The sequence below is a fragment of the Erpetoichthys calabaricus genome, chromosome 17 (assembly GCF_900747795.2).
Source record: "Erpetoichthys calabaricus chromosome 17, fErpCal1.3, whole genome shotgun sequence".
NCBI classification, from domain to species: domain Eukaryota; kingdom Metazoa; phylum Chordata; class Cladistia; order Polypteriformes; family Polypteridae; genus Erpetoichthys; species Erpetoichthys calabaricus.
In genome coordinates this window covers 94,534,012-94,553,589 of record NC_041410.2, presented here as the reverse complement: position 1 = coordinate 94,553,589, position 19,578 = coordinate 94,534,012, and the positions used below count along the sequence as shown (strand labels likewise).

Genomic DNA, 19,578 nt, shown 5'->3' with positions numbered 1-19,578 from the left:
GGTTAAGACCAACCACACAGGACAGAGAAAAGGTCAAAATTCCTAGCAGCAAGGCACCCACTTACCGTGTAGCCGACAGGAGTCTCTAGAGGGGTGTTCTGTTTCTGTTGGCAGCTGATGTGGTAGAAGGTGAAGAGCAGGTGGTGGTTCTCAGTCAAGTTGGCTGGAATCTTCATCTTTATTTCTTCATAAAACTCTGGAGACCTGAGTGAGATAAACACACAAAGAGAGGGAGGAGGATGGTATCAATCTTAAATGCCAGCATTTAATATTAGGGCCTTAGTCTGAGCAGAGAAAGACCAGCCCACATTATCGGCAGCTGTGACAATCTAAAAAGAATGAGGCGTTCTTCCATATCACCACAGGGGGGCACTGTCACTGAAAGGTATTGCATCCAACCACCTTACCTGGTGGGGCAAAAACAACAATTTTTTTTTTTTAACCTTTTTGAGGAATAGCTGGGGCCATTGGCATTGAATTGGATGAGAATCAAATGGGTGTGTTGGTCCTGCTGAGCCTAAGGCATGTACAGCAATGATTTGCCACCAAAAAGATGCCCACTTTTATCAAATTCAAATCAGTCAGCTCATTCCTTGTATCAAAGGGCACAGATTGGCACATGTGATTTAATACACATCTACATACACAGATATTTGTGAGTATATTTGTGGCAGATATTTGTGAGTGTGCCAGACTAGCATACTGGATTTAGCTTGTGGGGGTGGGCACATGGAATCAATAGAAAGAGACCACCACTGTTTAATATTGCCGTTTAGAAGACAGAAGCCCACTTGTTCACTTGGGGAGGGGAGTTCCCTTTAGCTTAGGCAGATGGGCTGCCACTTCCTGACCTGAAGGCCACAGCTTCATGGCCAGCCTCACTACGTTAGGACATAACCGGAGAGTGGTGAAACTTATGAATGACTTCTCACTGGTGACATTCAGTAGCTCTGCCCTGGTTGCCTTTTTGACGAAACTCTTATGGGGCAGGGTGTACCCCAGACACTGTATTATTGAGCCTTACTTGCTATGATAGATGACAGGCGTGTAGGCTTCTTTATAGAACTCTGCACAGCTTGACTTTCCAAAAATCACCTGAGAAAAAAGGTGGAAAAAATGAAATTTTATCTCAATTGTATTATTTAGAACATAAAAAGAAACAGTTTTAAGGAGATCAAAATGGGGGAAGCCTCAATGAAGAAAAGGGTGGCAATGATGTCTGAAAAGAAGGTGATGGTGCAGGCAGATAGAGCAAAAGGAGGGCACCTTTATAGCTGCTGTGGAGATTAAGAGTTACTGGTAATGAATGACGGAGAACGTAGACATGAGGAAGACGAGGATGATGATGTATATAATGGGATAAGAGGATGTTGACTGATGGAGGGATATGGTGGTGGGCAGAGCCTTCCACTTTGTTTTTTGGGGCGATGCCAACCTCAGTTGCTCGCCAGTGGGACATAAACTTGGTGTCTCTGGATAGCAGAGCATCCTTCTTAGTTCTTTACCTAAACCGGGTGAGAAGTGTGTTCAGTAATCTAAATGGCCAGAGTTGAGATCCCAGTGCTGACGGAGAGAGAACAAGGAGCTGATAGGTGGGCGCCACCCGGTGTAAATTCTTTAATGGAGTCCAATGGTGCTGTGACTCGCATTCGTTTAGCGGAGGGGTAAGAGAGAGAGCCCTATACAAGGGGTCCTCTCATAGGCAGAAACCTGATTGGCCTTTGACTGCAATTCCTGAAAGGGTTATCCGGTTATCCACAGGCTCTATTAATTAATTAATTAATTTAATTAATTTTTTGCATTTATATAGCGCTTTTCTCACTACTCAAAGCGCTCAGCAATTGCAGGTTAAGGGTCTTGCTTAAGGGCCCAACAGAGCAGAGTCCATATTGGCATTTTACAGGATTCGAACCGGCAACCTTCCGATTGCCAGTGCAGCTCCCTAGCCTCAGAGCCACCACTCCGCCTGTAATGTTTGAGTCCTGCCACTGCTGTCTTACAGAGATTGAAAAGCTGGGGAGGGGCAGTTTAAAAATGATTTTCTTGGCAAAGAGAGGGGTGAGTGGGATTGGTAGGATGAATATAGAAGTAGTAGTAGTAGTATAGCAAGGCTGAGAAAGAGAGAGGCTGCTTCTAAATATGAGACCCTCTTGTAGTTAGAAACCGTATTAGTTGCTGAGGACGAGGGATTTTTAATTTGGCCCCAATAACTAAGAATAGAATTGTGTAATCCCAAGGACTTCCTATGTCTGAGGGTGGACAAGCTGCTGAGAGGAGGGCATCACCCTGATCAAAGAAACAAAAGATTTGTTTAGCAGAGGAATGAGTAGAGCAGGACTGAGAGAGACAGAGAAGGGTGTCCTGGAATCCCAAGGCTGTCCCAGGTTCAAAACTTAGCCGCTGCTGCCTTAAAAATCAAGGGTGACATTTGTGTGCAGACCTATAAATACCTGGGAGTGCAGCTGGATGATAAACTGGACTGCCAATACTGATGCTCTGTGTAAGAAAGGACAGAGCCGACTATACTTCCTTAGAAGGCTGGCGTCCTTCAACATCTGCAATCAGATGCTGCAGATGTTCTATCAGACGGTTGTGGTGAGCGCCCACTTCTACGCGGTGGTGTGCTGGGGAGGCAGCATAAAAAAGAGGGATGCCTCACACCTGGACAAACTGGTGAGGAAGCCAGGCTCTATTGTAGGCATGAGGCTGGACAGTCTGGCATCTGTGGCAGAGCGACGGGCGCTGAGCAGACTCCTGTCAATCATGAAGAATCCACTGCATCCACTAAACAGGATCATCTCTAGACAGAGGAGCAGCTTCAGTGACAGACTGCTGTCACCATCCTGCTCCACTGACAGACTGAGATCATCGTTCCTCCCCCACGTTAACATTATTCAAAGTTATTGTCTGTCTGTATACCTGCATTGTTATCACTCTTTAATATTTTCTTTATCAGTATGCTGCTGCTGCAGTATGTGAATTTCCCCTTGGGATTAATAAAGTATCTATCTTTCTATCTATCTTTGTCAAACAGGTAGGAAAATCTGATGGGGGAGTGTTCTGCAGCAAGCATGGATGATACATGACACCAGAAAAAGGTGAGAAGCCTTCAACGAGTTCAGTATCTCAAAAAAAAGGTTGGTGATGCATAGGTATGCCATCCTTAACTGGTATTGGGGAAGGTCAAAACAGAACAATTATTATAACCCTAACCCTAGATGGGAAAAGTAACACATGCAGGCATTGGGAGGAACACATTTCAGGCTAAATGGTGGCCAAAAATAGATTTGTAAAGATGTAGAGAACGATGGAAAGACATGAATTTGAGGGACAGACAATACAGGGATTTGAAGGGCAGAGCAGATGATGGTGGCAATGATTTACATAACTCAGAACACATTCACATAGAAGAAGATGAGATGACCTTGATCATCTTGGGTGTCCAGACTCGGCAAACATCAGCTATAATGACACAAAATTTGGAAATGTCCACACCACCTTCTCCAGAAAACTTACTGGCATCGCCTGGCTGGGGTCCTCGCCGCACATGAACTGCACCTTGACAGTAATGTTCCTCACAGAGCCCTGACGGCTGCTGAAGTTCAGATTGTGGGGGTAGACGTAGAGCAGGTTTCTGGAAAATGAGAACAGAGAAGTGAGTTGTAATGAGCAGAATCCAGTCCATCTCGGTCTTTCCAGTGAACTGTGACATTCACAGCTCCAGCACTGAATCTTTTGCTGTCTCATAAAAGCACTGGGAGGAAAAGCAGGCCAACAGCTGGACAGATCTGGCTCTTTGCGGCCACTTTTCAACAAGCCCTAATGGCCCAATGCTTCTAAGGGCATCTGAGAAACAAAACAATGGAGATCCACCATAACCGGTGGATGTGATTCCCCCAAAGACCTGAACAAATAACATGGATGTAACTGACCAAATTTTGTGTTTGAACCTTTCGGTGTGTTGCAGCCAGGGTTATTTCCCCAACATACCTTTATTTTCTTCTTCTTGTACTTATGTTAATATAACATTTTTGCATTCTTTGTGTTTTATAGGTGGAATCCCCAAGAGGCAGGGCCTCTATGACATCACTGCTTAAGGACCACCACCCTTAGCCTTTCTATGTGAGGCTGCCGAGTTGGCACTTCAGCAGATCACCCAGTGTTTTTCTGAGTTCTATAGTGGATATTTTCCTTTGATTTATCCGATTTTGTGAATTTTCGATTCTATTCTTGGATTTCTGCATTTGGGATTTCGTATTGGGACTTGTTCGCCTTGGGTTACCTTTACAGGAAAATTTTTCTTGCACTTCTTCCTTCCCTGTTTTCTGTTTTTGTGATTTTTTGGTTGCTTTTTGTAAATAATCCCTTGATTTATAAGGATTTGTGTCTCATCATATTTTTTGGGACATTTAAGGTATATATTGAATTGTAAAAGGCAGGGCTCCATTTTAGGTCTGTGCATGGCAAAGCCTGCCTCATGTTTGGTGGCAAGCTGCCCCCAACCACACTGCACCACATGCCTGCATTTTGGGACTTTTGTAAAGCCTCCCACTCTTTTTGCTGTGTTTGTGACTCCTATTCACACCAAAAGCAAAGGTCGGATAAGCCAACAATTTAAAAGTCAGCTAAACAGATCATTCAAAGCAGTTACAGTGGTCATTTAAGGAGTCTGTATTTGTTATTATGAAGATGTCAGGTAGCTTGCCTGAAGCAAATCTGGACTTTGGAGTCTAGAGAGTGAATCACAAAGTATACCCCTCCTGAACAGAAAGTGCCCTCCGGGGGACTGGAACTGCAATTTCTTGGAGGGAATGCTTAGAAAGAACAGGACTGGGCACCTACAGACTGACAGAGTATAAAACATAAATAGTACAGGAATAACACTCCAGCTTTACAGATGGTATACAAGTCCATCATTATGCAATCATAAAATCAGCTCAGACAAGACACACCGTGCTGCTTGCATAACCTGGCACACAATGGCTTTAGCAAACACGACTGAGTGGGTCATACCAGAGCAGAACGCAGCACTAGCGCCAGAAAGTGGGGCAAAAGACAAAGCAAGCTGGTGGGGAAGTTCAGATTGCTGTGTAAGATACCTGTTTTTGGGGCTGAAAGGGGGTATATTACTGATCAATGTACCTATAGTGACCATCCAGGCAAAAAGAAGCATCAAAATTGTGCAATGTGCAGTACACCTCAACATGTCAGACAAGAGGGATATTAAAGAGGTCTACATGACACCATGAAGACAACAAGAATAGAAGACAGACAGTATGAAACAGACTGGCAAGAAACTGAAGATTTATACAAAGGTATCTGTTACTGTCTTGAGAGATGAGGGCAAACTACATCTGACCAGGGCAGCAGCAGAACAGAAAGACCCAGATGGACAACTGCATAAGAGGAGGACATCAGAGTGTGTAGTGTGAGAAACAAACGCCCTACAGATCCTTAGCTGGACGACAGGCTGCTGCCACAATATCTATTTTAGATCTCATGGCATACCTCCATACCTCTCCCAAACACAATATACCGTATATACACACTGTGACAGGTCAGGGGGCCCTTAAGTCTTAAAACTGGTTCATGTACAGAGGAGACGCACTTTAGCCATGTGGGAGACAGCTAAGCAGTCGCATGTAAATTCCTATATGTCATGGTGGTACAAAGCTTTAAAGTTGGGTTACTTATGTTCTTTGTCCGGGCTGCTGTGTGTCTTTTAGATGGTCTGCAGCTCTGCTCCTGCCACTCTTCAACTTGATGCTTTAGAAGATGACACCTCTGAATTCTTTTAATCTGAAGGGACTGAGTAGAATAACTAAAGATGTTCTCAAGTTTGTTGTGTGTTTAATAAAAGACTGCAACTCTGGTTCTCCAAGTACAAGAAAAAAAGTCTTTTTTTGTGTAGCACAGAAATCCAAATTATATTATATATATATATATATATATATATATATATATATATATATATATATATATATTACTGTATTACTAGCTGTGTAAGTCTGCACTGTAAAAAGCCCGGGGTCCTAGAAAGTATTGAAATCATCAGGAAACCATTGAAATGTAGAAATGTCAGGTAATTGGAAGGAACTACTCAGGGTGTCTCTCTCCTAGGAGGATTCGTGTTGCTGATGTGTTCGTATCGTTTGTGCATTAGCAGTTAAGCAACAGTCTTTCTTCAGAGGTTTCCTTTTGCCAGCATGCTTGCCTCACTTGTGTATTAGCAGCAGGAGGAAAAGTAAAAGGGATACCGTTTTACTGGCATGCTCACCTCGCTTCTGTATTAGCTGCTAAGCGAGTGACTATCTTTGGAGGTTTCGCTTTGCCGACGTGCTGGCCTCGCTTGTGTATCCTCGGAGGTGGAGACCTCACCCAAACTCCACCTCTCACTTCCGGGCCGGACAGACACACACACTTCCACATGTAGACGTTTATATACACTTTATATACATAAACATATGCACAGGGGTGGACAAAAGTATGTTTACAGTTGTTTGAATGGAAAAAGACATACAGGTTACGTTTGCTACACTCAAGCATACCTAACTCTGCCTCAAGGCACACGGAGGGCTTTTTAGTAATCAACACAAGTTGGAACACCAGCACAGCAAATTGTCCGCTTCAACTTGCATTTTGCTAGTGTCCTTGTCACTACTGGTAGCATGAAGCAGTACTTGTAGCTGATTCAGGTTGCACAGGTAGTCCAGCTCCTCCAGGATATGTGCCATGCCAAGAGGTTTTGCTGTGTCTCCCAGCAGAGTCTCAAGAGCATGGGACATATACTGTACCAGGAGACAGGGCATTTCATGAGGAGAGCTGCACAGGGCCATAAAAAGGCAACAAATCAGCAGCAGGACTAGTTTCTGCTTCTTTGAGTAAGTGACACACATGTACACATGTCCAGAATGCACTGTATATGTGTACACTCTGAAAATGTGTATGCACAGTGTAGTAGGCACTAGGCAGCCCCACTCACCAATCCTGGACAGGAGTTGCATGTCGATTAGCACATACATGTCAGACCATGTTCACCGGCACCTTCATTTAACAGGCTGAGGATGGCATAGTGGGCGACTCAGCTCTTTAAGCTTTTCTTTCAGGCCTCTGCTGTGTGCCTCACCCTTGCCACCAGGCAGCAGTTACTTAATAAAGGGCGATGTACGCATTTATTTATTTTTTTTACGTGCAGCTGTGCGACACACTAGGGTTATTTTCAAAGCAAAGAGAGCCACAACGACGGGTGGAGTTTGATGCCAGGGGTCAGGGACGGCTGGGTTACAGTCAGATGTTTCAAATCTGGAGTAAGTAATACCAAGTTAATGATTGTCCATCAAATGAGGTGAGGTATACAAATCTAAAAACCCACAAACATCATTGGGGTGGAGCTCGCAGTTTGTAGCTGGTCCCTCGCCTTTATAAACTGGAGCACATCTCCTTAGATTGCTAACACACCTCACCAAGGGGTCTGTGGGATTCTGAAGTTGCTTCTTGAAACCGAGACTACACTGAGGGCTTTGATTCAGTAGTATTTTCAGGTGACCACTCCTAAAGTTTAAATTTGATTTAACATTTAATTCAGCTCTTGCACTGCTCATCTGTCATAACACCCCACTGGCATCCGGGAGTTTCATTTCAGTTCTCACTGGCTTCGGGATGAGACGGCACATCCATCTCTGCTTGATGGTCACATTGCTGCGATCTCTGTGCCAAGCGATACCCACTCCTCCTCCACCACCACCTCGACTGGGAAGAACTGCTAAGCCCAGTGGGGAGCCTCGGACAGCCCTGACAGAAGATGTGAATATCCTGATGTATGGAGTGCTGCAGTTCAGCCAGGGCCTTCATGATGTCTACCAAAGCACGAGCAGTAAGCTCACCCGCATCTGGCACAAGCTGGACATCAATGATCTGCGAGTGGGTGCACTGCAGCAAATGCTGGCAGAGTCACAAAATGCCAAGGTGGCACTGGAAACAAAAGTTTATCAGCTAAAGGTAAGCACTTTATTACAAGATTTATGGATTCTGGGTGTCAGCAAATCAATAAATAATCTGGAGGACCACTAAGCATTGGGGTGCGCTCGGGCCAGAAACGGACACTTCTTACGTTGCCACGTCCTTCCACACTGTACGTTAAAACTGCAGGGGAGTGCCTGTTATGATCAGCAGTTTTAATTAATTTGATTTAATTTTTGCATCTCTGCAATATTTAGGATAAATATTAAATGTCTATTATGGGATTTTAGCACTCATGGAGTTTAAATTATGTGTTTTGTTTTATTCACAAAGTCTTCGCTTTAAAAACTGATGGAAATTTCTTAGTGGGTATGAAAAGCCTGCTGGCACTGGCAGTTGGTACTAGCTGCTGGGAGAGCCTTCCGTGTTGGCTATGTTGGTGGCTTCTTTAATTTAAATCAACTCTCTGTCTCTCGTAGCAGGAAGAGATGCAGCTAAGCAGTCACACGACAGAAACAAAGAAGCTCTTTCAAGATATGGCCTACAACCAGCGGGTACTGCAGGGCCAGGTGGCCAATCTGGAGAAGGTGCTGGATGGCATGGAGGAGGTCAGGTGGCAGTCTGGGAGGCAACAGATCGCCGAGCTCAAGGTACTGACATAACTCATACACCCTGCTACCTCCTATAAAGAATGTGGGCTGAAAAAGCAAAAAGGATTGTCCAGAGGGACAGAATGGTCTGAATGTGGCAAGCAATCAGGAGCGTCCTAAAACATTACAAATGTTATCATTATTCAAGTGCAGCTAGCACAATTACAAAATTATTTTTAATATTCTGCCCTACACTGGTATTTCCATTTGTACCTACACCATGATCAGTTCTGTATATTTTATAATAAAGGCAAAGGGGATGCATCACAGCCTGACAAATTCAAGAGAATAGGCTTGAATCCTGGGCCCAGTCATGGTCAGTAAGGACCCTGCATAGCCTCTCGTTATTTGAGGTGGCTCAGTGGTCTGTGTTGCTGCTTCATGGCTGCAGACACTTGGGTCTGAACCTTGGGCCCTGACACTGACCATGTGACAATACAGTCATTACATTTGGGTGGCACAGGTCAACCAACCTAGATGAAAAAAAAAAAAATGAAAAGAGTTCATGACCAAAAGCCGGCCATCCTCACACAGGGCATACTGCAGCAATCCAGTGAGCTGGAGGCTAGACATCCCCAGATTCAGGAGGAAACTGCCGCGCAGAGCTAATGGTGGGTCACTCTCCCTCCTCACCCTACAGGAGCTCAGCGAGACACACGGCCTCCTGCTCCAGCATCTCCAGTTTCTGCTCAACAGGCAGCAGGACCAGCTGAGGGAACAGAGAAGGAAGCTGCTCAGGATAAAAGAGGTACGTGAGTGGAGCAACTCCATGATTGGAGTGTAATGGTGCCAACTTCAGATGTACCATATAGTGGCTTATTTATAAAATGGGTTTGATTTTGCTTGTTATCTACCTCCATTTTCCACTGAAGGACATATACAGGTAGCAGAAGCTAAGAATATGACATACGATAGTCGATATATAAGATAAGATAGATGATATGATATATGATGGATGATATATGTATGATATGATAGACAAGATAATATACAGTACAACATGATAGTTAATAGAAAATATAATAGATGATATAATAGAAAATATATGGTGTATAACATGACAGATGACAACACTACAATATGATAGGATGGTGTATCATATGGTATAACACTGCATGAGTGACAAAATATGGTAGACAATGACAATAAGTAGACAATATGGTATTATTGACAACAGATAATATAGATGTCATCGATCATAGTGAATGTCATGATAAAATATGATAAACTCTGTATGATACGATGGACAATAAGTATGATATGACTAACAATATGTGATGTATGTTAGATGACATTCAATTTGATATACCATTATGATGCAGAGTGCAATGTAATAAGACAAATGACATATTACAATGTGATAGATGAAAAATGATAGACAATATATGATACATTATATGATAAATGACATGATATGGAAGATGATATATGATATATAACATGGTATGACATGATAGACCTAATATAGTGGATTATATATGCTACAATAGATATGGGATGATTGGCAATAAGATAGTATGACAGATGATATACATTATTGTAGATGACATAGGACATGATATAATAGACAATATACTGAAAGATATGAAGGATGACACACAGTATGATATGCAATATAACAGATGATGTATGAAGTGTCAGATGATATACGATATGACAGACAATATGGTACAGCATGATAGACAATATACTAGATGGCATACAATACAATCGGAGACAGCAGATGATACACAGCATGATATGACAGAAGATATAATATGACAGACAATGAGAAGATGATTAAAAGTGTTTGATATGATAGATGGTATACAATATGATATGACATCACATATGATACATAATATAATAGAAGATATATATATATATATATATATATAATATGATAGATTTATTGATCCATTTTTGAGCCTGCTTAATTAATTTCAGAGGGAGCGCAGCCATATCTACATAGCATTAGGCATAATGCAGAAGTTACTTCAAGATGGGTACCAGATGGTCACAGGGCCCACTCATGCCACACCAAATCACTCATACAGAACACTCTGCACTATTGGCCTTACTGTCACTTTTTTGGAATGAGGAAGGCAAACCAGAGGGCAGAAATGGCTCATTCCCCGAGTGCCTGAAAGGCTTTTCCTACCACATCCTCAAAGATGTCCAGGTTAATTTAACATGTGAATATGGAATGTGTGGATGAGTGTGACCCTAATTCAATGTTAGATTGAAGTTAGATTAGACTGACCTGACCAAGTTTGAGAAGAGGATGACATGTTGCGATAGAAGGTACACTGGATGATGATTTTAGTTCTCTCCTGCTCCCTAATACTCAATACAATGTTCAATTTTAGTTTTTTTTCCCCCTTCATCTCTGCCCAACAGTTCAGGTCCACTGATCACAATGGGGTTTTATTTCTCCAATTATGGCCACATATTACCATGAATGCTCAGTAAACAGAGTTGAGGTCAGGTTTCTTCTCTCTCATCTCTCTCACTCTCAGTTTTTCACTGTTGCTCCAGCTGTGCCACCTGCCACTGTGCCCTCTGGCACTGACCACAACCTCTGTTGTAGAGCAGTAGATATTTTGTAAGTGGCACACACACTCATATGAATTTCTTTAACTGGCAGAATCACTTGTGAAGAGCACCTGGACAGTAAGAGGCAGCGGTCAGCATCAAACCAACTTGCCCACCGGGCAAGTGTGATTCTTTTCCATGCTGCTCCCCAGCTGACAACACATTGGCTACCTTTCCAGATGTCTGCTGGCTTCTTAAGCAGTAAGAAGAGAAAAGGGACGGTCAGCATTGTCATCAGGATGGTGCCTATGAGCAGAACACGGGTAACTTGAGAGGAAAAGGAGGCATGAATGAGCAGGACATAACCAGGGCAATGAACAAGGGTCAAAGACCCCCAACCCCAAAAAGGTTGATGTTTCCCTGGGCTGCACTCTTAATGGGACTGCTACGCAACTTTTGCTTATTTTACTTGTACTGTATGTGTTTACATTTATGATTGTTAAATTATTACATCATACAATAAAAATAAAGTTTGTATCTGCAAACCAATTTATTATCAACTTGAAGGGCTCATCCTGGGAATTTTCAAGTATCAACAGTCTTACAGATTTAAAGCCATCTTCACATGGCAAGAAATGACAAACAAAGTAGCCTGTCGGAGCGCAGAAACCCAAGAAATAGACAGTGACAGGAAAAGACAAAGCCTTAAAAATCTAAATTTTGGGGGTTTCTTGAAAACAAATGTTATGTTTTAAATAAAATTTAAAAACATTATATAGTATTATAGATGACTCATTACATACTACTGGGTTTGCAACAAAGTATTGTAGCAGTTAATGGACAGGTCAGGCTAGAGTGGCAGCCTGCTAGACGGGGCCGGAGGCAAATCCATGTTAGGTTAGGTTTAGGTTAGGTTAGGTTTCTTTATTTAGTCACGTTTACACAGGAAAACATGAAATTTGCCTTCTCAGTTGCATCTAATAACAAGTAACAGACAGAATGAAATAAAACAGACAAATAGAAATAAGAAAGGTTAAGGTAAGGCAATTAGATAAAACATATCTATACCAAAAAAAAAAAAAAAAGGTAACAGGATATATATCAAAACCTTAAACATTATCTCCGATATTTCTTATTGAAAAGTCGTATGGCACTAGGATTGTATTGCAATTCATCAGCTTGAGACGTGCATATCCTAACTGACAGCATTCGCCATGGCTAATCGATTCTGTAGTACCAGTGTCAGATTTCATGTTTTGACGATTTCCCCCAAATTTAGATAGTTTGACACTGGTGGTTAATTTTCGCCTGAAGATGGCACTATTGAGCAATGTCTATTGCAGCGTTTCTCAACCTTTAAGTATTTGTGACCAGAGTTTTCATAAGTTTTAATCGTGCCCCCCCTAACGTTTTTTTGAAACCTTAATAAAATGTATTCCTATATTTTTTGCTGCCGATACACTGCTACAAGTTTAAATTTTCTCTACGAATACCAAAATTACGCCACATATGGCAACATTCGCGCCCCCTTTTTTGTTACTTAGGGGGGCGTGCCCCACAGTTTGACAACCGCTGGTCTATTGTTTTTTTTTTTTGTTACTAGTGGAGTCTGTGGAAAGATATAAAGTAATAAATATATTACTAAACCTTCCTTTACATTATTGCATTTAGTACATAGCTATTGTTGATATTGGAAAGCTTCAATGTTTACAATATTATTGCTTTTCTGGGTAAAAGAATTGCAATAAATGACTGGTGATAACAGTCATAAAACCACAGTTCAAGCGTTTGAAGCATCTCACACATGTCCACCCTACTCTCTCAAAGAGTATTAGCAAATAAAACAACTCACCCTGGAGTGAAACACACTCTTAGTATTACAAACGGCTTGAGTCACACAGGTGCAAGCGGTGGGATTTAAATCAGCTACATCATGGCTTCAGTGTCCACTAACCTATAAGTGGTGTATGGGATGTAGACCTCCCGGGCAGGGAATTCCAGCACCTCCTTGGTGGGTCTGATGCGTAGATCAGGATAAGGCTTGACGTGCAGCAGTTCTGGGGACAGGCAGTAAGGAGGGCTGTCTGGCACTGGGGAGATGTCAATCTTCAGTTGAGCTGCGACAAGGAAACAGATGGAACGGTTAGTGGCCTTCCTCAGTGACACAGCGCATAAAAGAGCATCTCGATGGATACCTACCTGTGACGGGCCGCAGTCGCCTCAACACTGACGAGGGTCTCCGCATATCCGCCAAGAACTTGTACAGGTCTTCATCACGCAGGCGGTCACCCTCCTGAAACAGCAAAAGCAAAAGTTGCAGGTGATATTCAAAGCAGTGTGTTGGCACCATGGACTGGCAGAAAGAAAGAAAGCACATCCAGTGCCAGGTAAAGTGAACAGTCTGTTTGTCCACCCATTTCATCCTTTTTGATCTCAAGACACTAAACAATTACTTTAACTTATAGCTATGGAGTGACAAACACCAGGATCACCTATTACATTGGATGTAGCTCACAGCCACAGTGCCACACACTTACTAAAGTTATAATTCCAGAGGTACTGATCAGTTTTCATTTTCAAGGGTAGCACACAGAGGGCGCCATTTCAATTGGAGCGAGTCAAAACACAGGCCAGCTGAACTTGTCTGTGCTCCACACCCGCAGCTTCCCAGTTTCCCAGCTTGCCGGCTCTAAGAGCCCAGAGACCAGCACCAGCTGGTTCATTCTCCCCTTAGTGACCCCAGTTAATCACTGGCATGTGTCCAATATAATCAGAATATTGCAAAACCCACTTACATTGCCTGTCTTGGTGATGATGTAACTGAACCACCATTTGTCATGCTGCATGCTCACTGATAAGCTTTCCCATTTCCAAACATGATGCCCTTTGGCCAACAAAGGCTTCTGCAGACTTCAAGTTACGTAATTGGAAGGGTGCTTACAGCACAAAGTGGGCTAAGCACTATACACACTAGGAACACAGACAAGGCGTCACAGAACATCATCACAAGCAATGGAACAGTGGGACTGGTGTGCTGTGTGCCAGTGCCTCCGTGCTGGACTCACCTGCTTGAAGAAGTTGGTCACGGTGAGGGTGGCAGGTCTGAAGGAGGTGAAGCTGCATAACTCTTCTCCCACACTCATCCTTTCAAATGTCTTCCTCTTGCGTTCCGTCCACGTTCCCTTCCGTTCTGGAAGTAATTACAATGTGTTATATAGCTCCTTTCCTTTGTGCACCTCATCCCATGACACTTTATAGCAAAATTGTTCACACACATATTTGATTCGCTTAACCAAAGTTCAGACAATGAGACGGAACTGGGGAATGAAAATCTTATTTGGTAAACTGCACTGGGGGCCGGGCTGCTGGCAAAGGGGATGAAGTCATTGGGAACTGAACCCAAGTCCTCACATAGTACATGCAAGCCATGCACTCCACCACGCTGTGACTAACCACTGGCCATAATTGCTTGCTATCACACTCTTGGCACAGAGAGAAAGGTAGTCAAAGCTAGGAGATATCAGCTTCCAGCAGGCACATACCAATGAGTGCCAGCTAACAGCAGGTATTAGTCAATGTCAGTATACAGCAGCCCTGTCCTCAGACTGCTCCATTAGTGCCACATCATACTATGGTAGCATATGCCAGTTTAGACTTATGGATGTGCTCCACTCCTACTTACATGCCAGTTGGCCTTAGCATAAAGGACAATGATAATATGGTAAAGGGCACACCCACTCCCACGCCAATCAATGCCACCAAAAGTCTGGGCCCAACCACTCATATGCCAGTATTCAGCAGATAATATGTAAACACACACACACACACACACACACACACACACACACACACACACACGAGTATTGACCCTTGGTAGTTAGTGAATGCCAGTATATACCAGGCAATAAACACATACTGTATGTCAGACAATGCCAGGATACTACAGAGTCTGGGACCATGCCAATACCACAATACCAAGTAATGGGTAAACACACACATGCCCCTCAACCCTATTATCAGGCAGTGGGCCTTGCCACTCTACTCTCAGCAACACCTGCCAGTACATGTCAGTGTGACACAGGTTAACTGCATGCAGGCCGCAGCCACTCGCATCCCAGTATACAACAAGGAAATGTAAATCAGATAACCCATATCCATAACACACATAAACACACTACTCTGCGAGTACTCTGCCTGTCAATGCATCCCGAATAAAGCCAGCAAAGAACATGCATGTCCATAGAGAAACAAAACACAAAATTCAATGGGTATTCCACTCCCAGCCATGTCTAGTTTTCCTGTCATTCAATATCACTGCTGCACACCAGTGCTTAAAAATATAAAAGTCAGTGCCAGTACAGACAAGGGCATACATGCAAGACCATGACCACAAAATACCCTAACGAGTCCACACAGGCTAATGAATGGCAGCATATGCCAAATACCAAACACACATTTGACAATGCCAGGATTTGCAACTTGCACAGGAATGTCAGACCAGTCAGTCCACATGCCAGTCGCTGCCAGTGTTAACCAGGACCCAAACCCAGCACTCAGTACCAGTATGTGTGGTCCTGTCCATGCCAATGACATTATTTCAATTCTCACACACACACACCCAGAGCAGTCAATACCAGCGTAGATGCACGAGTTTACTTGCTTATAGTGCCAAGGCTACCCAGAATACAGCTCCACATAGTACACAGGGTTACCTTCCTGAATGCAAGAAGCTATTTCAAGCTACACCAGACTATGGTTGCCCATGTTAGTTAACATGGTGTGTACATTGGATAATGCTGGCCCCAAGCCCACACAAATAAAAGTTAGCATTCCATGGGCAACGGCCACTCAAACAGATTGTACCCAACCAATTCAACACTGGGAACAGCATGCAGTAATGCCAGTTAAGAGCCCACTTATGCCAGTCACTAGCTCCCACCCAAGGCTCACCACTTTCCGAGTCAGAGTCACCACGATCCAGGCTTCCAGCGCTGCTCACAATGTTCATCAGGTGAATGGCCGTCCAGGCGAAAGGCATGCGGTATTTGCCGAGCCGTGTGCAATACTGCTCCGCCTGACACCGCAGCTTCTCCACCTTCTCCTTATGCTGAAAAGCAAGGGGCACACGTCACAAAGTAAGCTGGCACAAGGCACCACATGTTGGAAGTGTCAGCATTACAATGCGACTAAACATGGCACCCCAAGTGACTAAAATGAAAACGAGTCTAAGCTGGCAGCCCTGGGTCTCCTACCTTAGTGGAGTCCGACTCCTTCATCACCATATATGGCTCGCAGCACTCGCCAATGTCACCCTGCTGTAGGACCTTCTCGAGCTGTAGAGGGGAGAACAAAGTGTGCACATCAGAAGTGAAACTAAGGACGACCAGAGTTCAAATGGATGCCTTCATTGGGAGCAGACCAGACACTAGTGGGCTCCCTAGTTAAAGTCACCTCTCTTAGGAAGCAAATGGAGGTACAGATGGTGACAACCCGGCTAGCAGGTGAACTCTCGCTAAGAAAGAGGAAGTACTAAAAAAAAAAAAAAAATACAGCTGGTGGGCTCACCCTGATGACTAGGAAGATCTCTGGGGAGGGGTAGGTGATAGAAAAGATGGCCGACCTCGACATGGTGGAGATGGCAGTGTGAGGACTGTGTGGCCGTAGCATTGTCTTCATCTGATCCGAGTTGAGGTCAAAGTAGAACGTCTCTGAGATCTGTGGGGCAATGGAAGAAAACAGATGAGGAGCTGACCAAGCAGCAGGGCAGCCAGGCAGCGGAATATCATGGCCCTAGCAACAGCCAAGTCAAGGACATGGAGATATGCAGAATTTTGATTAGCAAAAGTAAAAATTAATGGTATTAGCCTACATAGATGTGACAATAAGGACCTTATAAACACACACAATGTCTGTCTGCAGATTATAAAGTCACTGTACAGCCAGTCAAAAGATACACATGAATGTATAGATATGTGAACACACATTTACACACACACAGACATAAGCATACATATATACATACACATAAATAGCTTTGTGTGTATGTTATGCATGTTACAGATTTCTGTTGCTGCCATTGTATCACAGTCACTATTCTGAGGAGACAGACTGTGACCAGGCACAGATATGAACACCAAGCTCAGGTGTAGTGAGACAGCAACACGAAAAGCTGTACTACTGTGATACCTACAACATTTTTACCTGTTTTTTTTTTGTAAAGCCCCCATACCAAGTGGAAGGCACTATATAAATTGATAAATCACATTTAATGAAAAAAGCCTGCTTTCGTTTCGAAATACACTGCCCCCTAGTAATCACTTGAAGCATTACACCAGACTGTCTCCCTAGCCCTGTGATCAAGAAGACAGTTATGTTTGCTGACAGACAGGATGAAGAGAGCCTCCAGACCCCCACAAACTTTAAGCAGGTTTCCTTTTTGGAGAAGCGTTTTGCCTCACTTCCATTACCCAAAGTCCTTAAACGCTATCCTTGGAGTAGGTGACTGCTTCCCCCAAATGGTGATCCAATAAAGCCAAAGGACCCCAAATTTCTTGAACAAACCCCTTTGGTCCGCATCCTTTGAAGGTAAGTAATACGTTGATCAAAAAACAAACTAAACAACTTTAGTTGTACTGATTTTTCATTTGGCCGGTGCACTGCCCACCCACAGCCACACGCTGTTTCAAAGCTTTATACTCGGGACGAAGACATAATAGGCAGAAAGGTACCTTCTTTTTTTCTTTTACATCATAGAGAGCGAGGCTTCCAAAGATGGGCTCAATCTCAATTTCAAACCTTAAAGAAAAAGAGACAAACCTAATGAGTGACAATACTATATGGCAGACATGGGCACAGCCCTGTGAACGTGTCCAATTTCTTACTCAGTTCAGGCAGTGCCTGTCCTGTCAGGCTTCATACATTTGTGAGAGATTTTGCTTGAACCCCCGCACTGCCATTAATGATGCTACCTACAGTCTGGCTTTTTTCTGGTGAGCCAGAACTTGCATTGGCAGCAGTGGGCACAATGGGCTCAGACATTGCTTTGTAATACTGCATTACATTTAAAATAGCAGAACTGGGAAATGGGGAGAACATGCACACACCATGCAGATGACATCTCAGCAGATCCCAGTTCCAGCATGCCGTCCAATCAGATTTTCAGCTTTCAGAATCAAGGCTGCCCTCTCTGTTCTGTTTTGAGTGAGGTGGCTGGTGGGCTTATGAATCAGCAATATAGGCAGGCACCCACTATGAGTTTGGCAAGGGTGTGAACTGGCATCAGTCACTGTACACACAATGAGCTTGGGCAAATCTCCTCTGCCACAACACCCTAGGGCCCCTCTAGCAGCAGCAGAACACTCACTTTAATGACAAGCATTTGACCATGATCCTTTGCCCCAAGTGCTCCTTAGGGACCTCTGGAATTGTGCAGCGCTCGATCGCTTCATCCTGTCATGAAAAAGCAGCAACACAGAAGTGTTAGGGAGAGCTGTTGTTGGGGGAAGAAGATGGATTCCACATCACAAAGAGGAAGTGCCAAGCTGAAATCCTGGCCAGCTCTGATGCTTCCTCTTCTGCAGTGTAGTTTTCTATTTTAACTTCTACTGGTATAAAAATAATCCAAACCAACAGGAAGGCTCAAAGCACGCAAGTGCCTCAGAGTACGGAAATGGAGTCAGGTTTTTGAACTCTAGATGCCAGGTGGCATACTCTTGGTTGGTCACCTTTGCATGTTATGTGTGAGCACACCCAGTAAGAGAAGCTCCAGCTACAGTCTCCATTTCATCTGTTTTTGCTCTACACTGAAAGCATTTGGGTTTGAGATCAAAAGATGAATAGGAGATGAGAGTTCAGGATTTCAGCTGCTACTTCAAGGTATGGACATCAGGAGGTGTTCAACAACATAGAAGATAGCACCTTTGTAGCAGACCAATTGACTCTCCCTGTCCATAACAGGCCCAGTGTATGCCTGTAAATGTACGTCTTCCTACACTTCATTCCAAGACACCAACTCTTAGATTCCTACTACTTTACAGAATTAATCAATTAAAGCAGGAATGAGCTTCAATTAGGACAAGCAGCTCATCGTGGGGCTTAGTTCCTAATCTGAAGCTCTTTTAAGAGGATGTGAGAAGAGAGACAGAATATGAGCATTGGGCCACCACACAGACACAATTTCAGTGCTCACCTCATCAGGAGCTGGGAAAAGGGATAGCAGCTCGGGGAGCCGATTGTCCTTCCTCTGCTCCTGGTTACGCCGGTCGATGTCGTCCACTGCGGTGCGATCCAGTAGACTGGGCAGCAAGTTGTCAGCGGTCGAGTTCTTTAGGTCAAAGATGCTGGAGGCCCAGCTGCCTCGTGGCGTGTCATCCAAGGAGACAGAGCGCCGCTTCAGGTCCTCCTATTCGTCAGAGAGAAGATTTGCTCTAACTGCAGACAGAGGTCCAGGGAAGAC

General features: G+C 43.7%; 2 protein-coding genes and 1 long non-coding RNA gene across 8 annotated transcripts in view; 2 read left to right on the top strand and 1 right to left on the bottom strand.

Annotated features, from left to right (window-relative positions):
* The window catches only part of LOC114668202 (dedicator of cytokinesis protein 7-like), a 97,526-nt gene that overhangs the window by 49,537 nt on the left and 28,411 nt on the right, over positions 1-19,578 (bottom strand). For all 5 annotated transcript variants that reach the window (XM_051920573.1, XM_028823864.2, XM_051920572.1 and 2 more), the window contains exons 6-17: positions 19,312-19,524; positions 18,487-18,572; positions 17,852-17,918; positions 16,689-16,838; positions 16,376-16,456; positions 16,074-16,230; positions 14,189-14,313; positions 13,323-13,416; positions 13,078-13,240; positions 3,517-3,634; positions 1,025-1,095; positions 66-204 (exon numbers count right to left, since the gene is read on the bottom strand). In XM_051920573.1, the coding sequence (XP_051776533.1) occupies positions 66-204; positions 1,025-1,095; positions 3,517-3,634; positions 13,078-13,240; positions 13,323-13,416; positions 14,189-14,313; positions 16,074-16,230; positions 16,376-16,456; positions 16,689-16,838; positions 17,852-17,918; positions 18,487-18,572; positions 19,312-19,524 (1,464 nt within the window). The remainder of the gene's footprint in view (positions 1-65; positions 205-1,024; positions 1,096-3,516; positions 3,635-13,077; positions 13,241-13,322; positions 13,417-14,188; positions 14,314-16,073; positions 16,231-16,375; positions 16,457-16,688; positions 16,839-17,851; positions 17,919-18,486; positions 18,573-19,311; positions 19,525-19,578) is intronic.
* LOC114668205 (uncharacterized) lies at positions 201-5,777 on the top strand. The gene is made up of 3 exons (XR_003718845.2): positions 201-385; positions 3,035-3,098; positions 4,054-5,777. It is a non-coding gene; the product is annotated as an uncharacterized LOC114668205 (long non-coding RNA).
* On the top strand, positions 7,387-11,672 carry angptl8 (angiopoietin like 8). Of its 2 annotated transcripts, none has more exons than XM_028823866.2 (4): positions 7,387-7,998; positions 8,442-8,609; positions 9,250-9,357; positions 11,236-11,672. In XM_028823866.2, exons 1-4 carry the CDS (start codon positions 7,660-7,662, stop codon positions 11,245-11,247), a joined length of 627 nt encoding a protein of 208 aa, XP_028679699.1. In that variant the 5' UTR covers positions 7,387-7,659; the 3' UTR covers positions 11,248-11,672. The 2 variants fall into 2 exon arrangements, with proteins under 2 accessions (XP_028679699.1, XP_028679698.1); XM_028823865.2 differs by having other exon boundaries at positions 7,395-7,998; positions 8,439-8,609.

Excerpts from the sequence above, each read along its gene's own strand:
- angptl8 (XM_028823865.2), top strand. The coding sequence starts at position 7,660 with ATGAGACGGCACATCCATCTCTGCTTGATGGTCACATTGCTGCGATCT. Across the intron at positions 7,999-8,438 it reads CAAAAGTTTATCAGCTAAAG|CAGGAAGAGATGCAGCTAAG; the intron begins GTAAGCACTTTA and ends TGTCTCTCGTAG. Across the intron at positions 8,610-9,249 it reads AACAGATCGCCGAGCTCAAG|GAGCTCAGCGAGACACACGG; the intron begins GTACTGACATAA and ends CTCACCCTACAG.